This window comes from Myotis daubentonii, chromosome 6 (genome assembly GCF_963259705.1).
Source record: "Myotis daubentonii chromosome 6, mMyoDau2.1, whole genome shotgun sequence".
In the NCBI taxonomy this organism is placed as follows: Eukaryota; Metazoa; Chordata; class Mammalia; order Chiroptera; family Vespertilionidae; genus Myotis; species Myotis daubentonii.
In genome coordinates this window covers 98,670,861-98,680,201 of record NC_081845.1, presented here as the reverse complement: position 1 = coordinate 98,680,201, position 9,341 = coordinate 98,670,861, and the positions used below count along the sequence as shown (strand labels likewise).

Genomic DNA, 9,341 nt, shown 5'->3' with positions numbered 1-9,341 from the left:
CCGCAGGCCGACTCTCTATCCACTGAGCCAATCCCGCTAGGGCTCAATAGAAATTTTTTAAAAGGAAAAGGAGCCCTAACTGGTTTGGCTCAGTGGATAGAGCGTCGGCCTGCGGACTCAAGGGTCCCAGGTTCGATTCCGGTCAAGGGCATGTACCTGGGTTGCAGCCACATCCCTGGTAGGAGGTGTGCAGGAGGCAGCTGATGATGTTTCTAACCCTCTATGCCTCTCCCTTCCTCTCTGTAAGAAAAATCAATAAAATACATTTTTAAAAAATAATAAAAGGAAAAGGGAAAAGGAAGTGAAAAAAATAGGGGGAAAAGGAGAAAATAATATGATAATTAATAAATAATAATACAAGAATTTTTTTAAAGTCTTTCGTGACCTGGCACAAACTCCTTTCATCTCTCTGGCTTTCAGCTTTTTCAATGAGCAGGACGGGGGCCGGGGGTGGGGGCTGAACAAAAGAGCTCTAGGTTAGGTCCAAGCTCCACTCTAGGCCCATCTGCCCGAGGACTTTGTGCTTGTGGCTGGTTCCCTTATAGAGGAGATGAGGGTGAATGCTCCCCGCCAGCGCTGCCAGGGTATTTTGAACTGCATTCATCCCGGCCGAATGCAAGCAGCTCACTTGGTTGCCATGGCAAGCGCCAGTCACATCGGCAGCAGGTTCTAAAATCAGAACTAGGACCTGGATCCACAGCGAGCCCAGCAGCCGGGCTCGCTCTCTCATTGAGCAGAGCGGTCCGCGGAGAGCGGGAGTCGGGAGAGGCCGCCTACTTAGCGGAGGGAGCTGTGGGCGCCCAGCGCCACCTCCCGCAGCCGAGGGGCCCGGAACCAGACGCCCCTGCTCCGGGCCTAGGGCGTGCGCCCCGCCCCGCCCCGCCCCGCCCCGCCTCGCCTCGCCTCGGCCCGCTCCTCCTTGCCCCGCCCCCGCCCCGCCCCCGCCCCGCCCCGCTCCGCCTCGCCTGGCCACGCCCCGCCTCGCCCCGCCCCGCTCCGCCTCGCCTGGCCCCGCCTCGCCTCGCCCCGCCCCGCCTCGCTCCGACTCGCCTCGCCCCGCCCCCGCATCAGGCGGCCCGGCTGGCGGGGCGGGGCGGGCAGCTCCGTCCGGTCTACGCGTCCCCAGAGGCGGGGCTTCAGCAGCACCCGCGGCGCCATTCGAAGGCGGCCCCCCAGCCGCAGGCGGGGGAACCGGGCGCACCGCCTGCTGACCACCGGCTGACCACCGGCTGACCACCGGCCTGCAGTTACACTCGGAAGACGCGCCTCGGGAGCCCTTCCCTGGGGATCGCACCTTTTCCCTTCAGTCGTTTCTTAAAAGGTGCAGCACGTGTGTCATCGGTTACAGCTTAAAGGGCAGTTCTAGGAGCGAGTCAGGGCTACCCCAGACCCCCCACATCGGGAATTCTGTGGGTAAAAACCATCTTCAAGTCTGAAGCTGCTGCCTTAGCGCAGGGTGTTTGCCTGGGTGTTTCAGGACCGGGGTGTGCCCTCCGGGTCCTGGGGAAGGTGCAGTCCCCGCTCAGCGCCACACGGGGGCACGACGAGCGCTCTTAGCTTTGCTAAAGGGAAAGGCCTCTGCCAGATAGTGGTCTCCAGAAAAGTCCAGAAGAATTGGAAAGACAAGGAGAAGGTGTTTGTGAACAATAGCTTTACGCCGATCTCCAAAGCCAGCCCAGGAACGTGAGGGAGGTCCAAATCATCTAGCAGGAGAAATGCTAGTTTCCACCAACAACTTCAGAATAACTTTTCTTAATCTAATGGAAAAAATAAACTGACCAACAAGATAGGTCCAGGGGCATGCAACGGACTGACGGCTCTCAGAGGGGAGGGGGTGCGGGCGGCGGCGAAGGGAAGAGATTAACCACAGAACTTACATGCATGTATGCATGGCCCATGGGCACTATATATGACAACAGCCTGGGGAAGGCTGGGAGGCGGGGGCGGGGGAGGAGGAGGGGGAGGGGAGACGGGGGACATCTCTAGTACTGTCAACAATAACAAGTAAAATTGAAAACCACAAGGAGACCCCAAAAAAACAAAGGAAAAACCCTTCTTCCAGGGAAAGGCAGGTTATTCAGAGGGAGGGGCAGGAGGGGGAGGTAGGAGAGGGTACAGCGGGATAAATGGTGATGGAAGGAGACTTGACTTGGGGTGGTGGCCACACAACATACAACATACACATGATGTATTACAGAATCGTACAGCTAAAACCTGTATAATTTTATTAACGAATGTCAGCCCAAGAAATTCAATGAATTTTTTTAAGAAAAAGAAAGACATAAATTAAATGGTGGGAGGAAAATTAAACTATTTAAAAAATGAAGGCAGATTTGGAAATAGCATGAAGGAGGATAAACCATTGTTAAGGAAAAAACAAAAAATATTTTTAAAAAGTCATGGAATACTTAAGAAAGTTAAATTTAAAAAAGGAAAAGAAAAAAAAAAGACAGCTTATTGAAGGGAATAGCTGTGCACAAGCAAACACACAGGCAGCCCTAACCTCCAGCAAGTGAGTCCATCAGGATTTAGTAATAACTTCCACCTTCAACACTTCTGATTTTCCCTCTGACAGCTGTCAGTTGGAGGGGTTTGCAGGGCAGGGGGAAAAGGGTGACAGGTTTAAGGAAGGAAGGAAGGAAGGAAGGAAGGAAGGAAGGAAGGAAGGAAGGAAGGAAGAAAGAAAGAAAGGAAGGAAGAAAGAAAGGAAGGAAGGAAGGAAGGAAGGAAGGAAGGAAGGAAGGAAGGAAGAGAGAGAAAGACAAATACACTCAAAAGTAGCTCTAAAATCAATAAACTGGGCAAACTAAAGAATGATTCTTTAGGTATAGTAGAAGGGAAAGAGAAGGATGAGTGACATTTGCTCACGTGCATAATAGCGATCATGAAAGAAATCCGATATAGTAAAGCTATAACATGCAAATTAACCATCACACCCTCACACAAGATGGCCGCACCATGTGGTCACAAGATGGCCTGCAGGGGAGGGCAGTTCTGGGGGACCAGGCCGGCAGGGAGGGCAGTTAGGCGTCAATCAGGCTGGCAGGGGAGTGGTTAGGGGGTGATCAGGCTGGCAGGAGAGTGGTTAGGGGGTGATCAGGCCGGCAGGCAGAAGCAGTTGGAAGCCAGAGTCCCGGGTTGTGAGAGGGATGTCCGACTGCCCGTTTAGGCCCGATCTCACACCGGGCAGTCAGACATCCCTTGAGGGGTCCCAGATTGGAGAGGGTACAGGTTGGGCTGAGGGACAACCCCTCCCTCTACTCCACCTCCAGTGCACAAATTTCGTGCACCGGGCCTCTAGTAGATTTATAATAACTTTACTCATTGGTGAAACAGAGATCATTTTTACAATTGGTTGAGTAATACATGAACTCTCCTTAATGGAAAAAAGTAATACATATATTTAAATTATTTCCTTTGCAATATTCCGAGTGAGAATTATAATTTATTTAAAGCTTCACCCAAGTCAAAATCTTTACACGCAAATAGTATACCATATTGCATCCAAACTGGCATTTTCAATATTAGTTTCAATTTTTATTTATGTTGTTTTTGGTACTATTTACACTAAATAGAAGTTTTAAGAAACAAAATAGGGCATATTTACTCTTCATCTTATTTAATCTTATTTGTATGTGTGTGAACATAGCCTAGATCCCATTTTACCTTTCGCTTTCTGTTTAAGGCCCTGAGTTGTTACCTGTTGTTTCTAAAGTATTTTAGAATTGAGAGCAATGCATAATAATATCTATTTTGGAAAATGTCATTTATTTTTATTAATGTAGAGTTGCATGGATAAATTTGTTAATTTTGATGCCAATAACTAGCGCATGCCCATTTGCTTCATTTTCTTTAAAAATTGTAGAATGTAATATTACTCAAGATAAATGCTCTGTGTTTTCCACATTAAAGTAAGCTCAGGTAAGATCTTTTCATCTTTTCCTGCATACACTAGTCTCACTGTCCAAAATAATAAGAGCAAATTGCAACTGTCAAAAACAATTTCAGATTTTCCAGGTGGGGGCCTGCGCAAAGATTGGTGTTCCCATCCCCCCTCCTCCTCCCCACCTCTTCCCCTGAAACCCGGAGCTCCAGAGGGGACCCGCTCATCAGCACCAGCACCACTGCTTCCTGGGTTTGACCTCCGCCCTGAGTGCTGGGAGGAACAAAAAGTGTTTGTCTTATGGTTTTCCGATCGCCCAGACTCCCACCGGGTCCTGCCCTGCTGGAGAGCCTGGGCAGGAGGGCCCCCAGCGAGGAAAGGCAGATCTTTCTCCCACCCCATCTCACCTGCCATCTAATGCACATCCCACCCCTGGACCACCAAAGGCCAGAATGTCCTGGCCTCCAAACTGAGCGCCGAGGGCTTGGGCGGGAGAGGGCGAGTTGACTGGCTGATGCACAGGAGGGCACCTGGCTGCACAGCTCACGAGGTCGCTTCGGGTGGGAACAGAGGAGGAGACCTCGGAAGGGGGCCGCTCCTCTGGCGTCTGCAGCGTCGCCCACGAGGGAGACCCAGTGCTCCTCCGAGTCCCTCAGGAGTGGGAGTAAACGCCCTAGAGGACAGGATGGGCCTCTGAGCGGGGATTTCTCCCACCCCATCGCACCTGCCATGCTTGCGCCCGGATCACCTACGCCCAGAGAGCTCCCTGGGGACCCAGGCACCAGGGACTAGCACTCCGGTGTTCTCTGGGATCTTCCGCAGGAAAGCGGTGGACAGGTGTGGGTTCCCAGCGGAAGACCGTGTCTGCCTCTTCTACAGCTCGGCCATCTACACCTCCCTGCAACCCACACACAGCTACAGCCAGAGGCACGGCAAGCGCGTTTCACTTTTCTACAGCATAGTCTCACCGGCCCTCGACCTACTCACCTGCAACCTGAGGAACAGGGAGTGACAGGGCAGCGAGGGGGCCGTCGGGAAGTCAGTCTGTGGACAGGGCAGGTTGGGCAGTGAGGAGCGGGGTAGGCAGGAGCCTGTGAGCCCAGGGGCCCAGCCTGGGAATGCCCATTGGCAGGTTAGTCAGTTTAGCCTTGAGGCTCTTCATTTCTGTGTGAGAATCTGCAAGAGTTCGCCCTCGGAGTCCAAGGCTAATAGGGAGACCCTTCCCCATTGGGAAGTGCTCATGTGCTTCAGGGAAAACCCCTGCGTCCTCTGCGAATAGAGGCCTGGAGGTCGGAAATGCCCTCGGGGCTCCTCCCAGGCTGAGCAGGAGAGGAAGCAGGATGTGGGGAAGGCCTTCCGCGTGCTCAGCAGGCACTGTGGCCTCCCCCATGGTGGTGAGATGAGGCCCGCGATGCTGAGCTTGGCTCTCTCCCGGTCTGGCGGAAGATGCCTCGGAACACGCCCTGGCACCGGGAGTCTGCCATCGGGAGTCTTCCAAATGGATGAGGGAACCCTAGCCTCTGCCTTGAAGCACACCCCATCCCGAAGAAGAAGCCAGGGCCTCTCACACAGGGAGCCAGTTCCATCCGACGGCGCCTGGCCAGGCGACCAGCGCCCACCGCAGAGCGCCTGCCCCATCAGCTTAATGAGAAACGCCCACCCGGCTGGTTTGTGCTGGGTGGGGTTACGCTGGGAAACTCTTCTTCAAGGAGGTGGTTCTTGAGCAAGTTTTAAAGATAAGAAGGGACCAGACTAGTGGATAAGCAGGTGGACATGGCTCAGGTGGTGAGGAGAACATGCGTGTGACCAGTAAAGTAACATGAGAGAGGGACAGTAAGATAGAGGATTGAATGAAGGGTGTAAGATGGAGAAAGGGATATGAGATTCCAAGAGAGAACCTGGTGGCGAAGGAAGCAGAAAGGAAAAAGTTCTAACAGCCAGAAGCTGGGCAGAGTGTGGGTGTCAATCTGGGCACCAGCCCCTAGACCAGTGATGGCGAACCTATGACACGCGTGTCAGAGGTGACAGGTGAACTCATTTTTTTGGTTGATTTTTCTTTGTTAAATGGCATTTAAATATATAAAATAAATATCAAAAATATAAGTCTTTGTTTTACTATGGTTGCAAAGATCAAAAAATTTGCATATGAGACACGGCACCAGAGTTAAGTTAGGGTTTTTCAAAATGCTGACACGCCGAGCTCAAAAGGTTCGCCATCACTGCCCTAGACCCTTTACCCAAACTGACACCCCACCGCCAGAGACACGAGCTTTCTAGTCCCCAGCGAAAACATGTATCCATGTCCGCCTTAATCCCAGAAGTAAGAGCCATGTGATTGGGTATGGGACAGAGGGAGCAAGAGGGGCATGGCGCCAGGTTTCATTTTATACCAAACAGCTTTGAATGAGGAGAGGAGAAGCAGTTTAATTGAATTTCTAAATTCTTTATTAATTAAACTGTGATCACGTCAGAGTAATTAATTCACTTCATAAGAAATCATTTCATTGTTCCCTGCAAGTAGAAATTCAATGTGGTTCAACAGTCATCTAGTGATATGATAGATAGCGCACTGGCTTACACATAGATGAAAACACAGAAATTAGAACATTGATCCCAGCCTAGAACTGACTATGTTGTTAGATAGGAAAGGAAATGGGGGGTTGTCTATAAGTCAGGGAGAACCACACAGGGTCACACTCAAGCTGGCTTTGAATGCTCGCTCATGAGCCTTCACAGTGTTACCTTGCGTCCGCAGTTACACACAATCCTGCCACTTAACTACGCGAGAATCAAAGCGTCATAGAGTTAAAAAGTGTTCTGCAGCCTACCACCCCCCTCCAAATCTCCTCTTCCTCCTCATCTGTTTCTCACTAACTGGGAGAAGTCATCAGCGCTGTGGTTGGTGAGTAAGAGCTAAGAGGAAATAAGCTCTCTTTTGCTCCTACTATCATCTCTCCCCAGGATGGTCACCCCCCGATGCAGTGGGGTGTCAAGAAGAGTGAGGTGCCCCTCCTGATGCCATAACGTGCCATGGTCTTCCCATCTTCCAGCCTCTTTCCATTGCAAGTCACAATCTGCTTCTCGGGGGGCACCGCGGTCTTGGTCTCGATCATCTCTTTCACCTGGGCCACTGAGCTGGACCTTCGCACCTGGAGGAGGTGCCTCTGCCCCTCGTCACCCGGCTCCACCAGAACTAAGGGCAGCTCCTCGTCACTGGGCTTCACCACCCGCAGGGTGAGGTGGATGGTCGTCTCGTGGTCGATGCCGTAAGATGACAGCGTTCTGTGCGGCTTCAGCGGCTTCGAGCCCAGCAGAAGGACCTGGTCCTGCACGGGAACGCGGGTCTTAGACCGGACGTGTTCGCCGATCTTCTTCACTCTGTCCTCCCGGCTGGCAGTGAAGGCCATTGAGCCCCACTCCTCAGAGTGCACATTCACCTGGTCAGGGAAGGCCAAGAGACAGTTGCCAGGAATACCTGCCATGTTCCCCACGCCTCCCCCCTCCCCAGTGTCTTCTGCCCTTCATTGCTGTTAGGTCCTCCGGCTCCTTCATCACAAGTGGTGTCCTTCCCTGCCTCGAAATGTCTCTTTTGGAATCCCCAGGTTATAACACAAAGACAAACATCAGTTTTATTTCTCATAATAATCACACCTCTTATCCATCCCCAAACTGTCATTAACAATCTCCCACCATATATACCTGCTTCCTATCCAGATAAAGTGTGTCAAATGTCAAGAACTAAATACAGCCCTGGCCAGTGGCTCAGCTGGTTGGAGCATCGTCCCGCACACCAGCAGGCCACAGGTTCCATCCCGGTCAGGCCACAGACGGGAGGCAACCTACCAATGTTTGTCTCCCACACTGGTGTTTCTCTCTCATCAATTTTTGAAGATTATCCTCGGGTGAAGATTAAAGAAAAAAACTAAATACAAATACAGAGCACCCAAAGGCGTACACCAGACTCTAAAAACAACTTCCAAATGGAAATTCCAAGATTTGGCAGCGTCGTCATCGGGCGGGCGCCCACGGGCCTGCCCCGCTTGAGTGCTGTAGGAGGAACCCTGGGCAGGACACAGTCTCTGTGCTGTGGCTTTCTTTGGGAGGCCTTGTTGCTTTATAGTAATAACACATATTACAGCGACACTACATTCGACGCTGTTTGTTCGTCTGCGTTTCCTGTGTTTCTCTAGCTACCTGTTGTAGAATATGATCTCTTCCTGTGATTAACACAGGGCCTCACTCACAGAGGGCAGGGCTCTACCTGACGTGAGCCCTGTGCTGTGGCTTGAGAGCCTGGTGGCCCTCCCTCATGCTCTGTCCAAAGGAAACATCTTCCCGACTGAGACTCCCGGGGCTCTCTCCCTGCCCCGCTGAGCGAGCGCTGCCCTCGCTGGGCTCTCCGGGGCCTCGCCGGAGGGAGCGCGTTCCCGCAGAAGGAAGGCAGCAGGTCGCTCACAGCTGAGGGGACGTGAGTTTGTGGACCTCTCTTTTGGGAAGAGAAGGAAACAGGTTTGAGAGCCCTGGGCCCCTAAACAGGATAAGGGAAAGGGCTCGGGCAATATTTCCATCGTTTTCAATGTTGCCAGTCCCATGGGCACAAAGCCCAATGCCACCTCTCACCATGAATCCCTAACCGTGGCCAGCCCAAGGCCTGACACAGAAGGAACTCGGGAGCCAAATGATCAGCTTTTCTTCCCAGAACCTTCCTTCACACCCTCCTTAGAGACGCCTTCCAGCCACCCCTCTCTCTCTGAGCACTGCCCTCACCCATTCCTGAGACCCCCATCTCTTGGAGGTGCCTTCCCTCTCCCCGCCCCTCGTCCCCTTTATCAAGGCCCAACTCACACAGAGGCAGGCAGCATGGGCAGCCATGGCTGCAGCCGAGGGAGCAGCAGAAACAGCCTGAGAGCAGGAGCAGCGCCAGCACTCAGCGTCCACGCAGAGAGCAGAGCAGGAAATCCGCTGGGTGTCTGCTTTCCGTGCCCTTTATTGTGGGTCTCTGGCTCTCTTTCACTTTTGCTGCAGAGTCCACACCCAGAGAGTACCCCTGACCACGCACCTCCGCAGCCAACCCACTGCCTCCTTCTTCCAGACCTGGGAGGGGCCTCTCTGCTGAGAATCTCTCCTGATTGACAACGCCCCCCCCCCGCCCCCCCTACCCCCCACCCCCGCCACCCCCCCACCCCCCGCCCCAGTCCTGACTTACGACTGTCCAGTCTGTAGCCCTGGGCCCTCAATGGCTATAGCCCTTGAACACTTGGTGGTCTGTGGGGAAGCACGGGACTCGGTTAGAAGGTCTGTAAGGAGGATTCTCCGAAAGGTCGGGGGGCCTCTAGGGGGACCTTGCCGAAGGCGGCAGCCCCTGCCTTGACTTTTCAACACAAGCCCGAGCCCCCGGGTGTTTTGCTGGAGTGTGTATGCTGAGTCTTCAGACCCGACCTGATAGACACACGTGCCT

At 52.8% G+C, this 9,341-nt stretch overlaps 1 protein-coding gene across 1 annotated transcript; it reads right to left on the bottom strand.

Moving 5' to 3' along the window:
* Window positions 1-6,305: 6,305 nt before the first annotated feature.
* On the bottom strand, window positions 6,306-8,916 carry UBD (ubiquitin D). Its single transcript, XM_059702200.1, has 2 exons — window positions 8,729-8,916; window positions 6,306-7,320 (listed from the first exon to the last, which is right to left on the bottom strand). The coding sequence occupies exons 1-2, from the start codon at window positions 8,753-8,755 to the stop codon at window positions 6,850-6,852; spliced, it is 498 nt and encodes a 165-aa protein (XP_059558183.1). The 5' UTR covers window positions 8,756-8,916; the 3' UTR covers window positions 6,306-6,849.
* Between the last annotated feature and the right edge of the window lie 425 nt (window positions 8,917-9,341).

What these genes read in the sequence shown, in the direction of transcription:
- UBD (XM_059702200.1), bottom strand. Translation starts at nt 8,755, where the DNA reads ATGGCTGCCCATGCTGCCTGCCTCTGT. An exon ending in CCCATGCTGCCTGCCTCTGT is followed by an intron (nt 7,321 to 8,728) that starts GTGAGTTGGGCC and finishes TTCCCTGACCAG; the next exon opens with GTGAATGTGCACTCTGAGGA.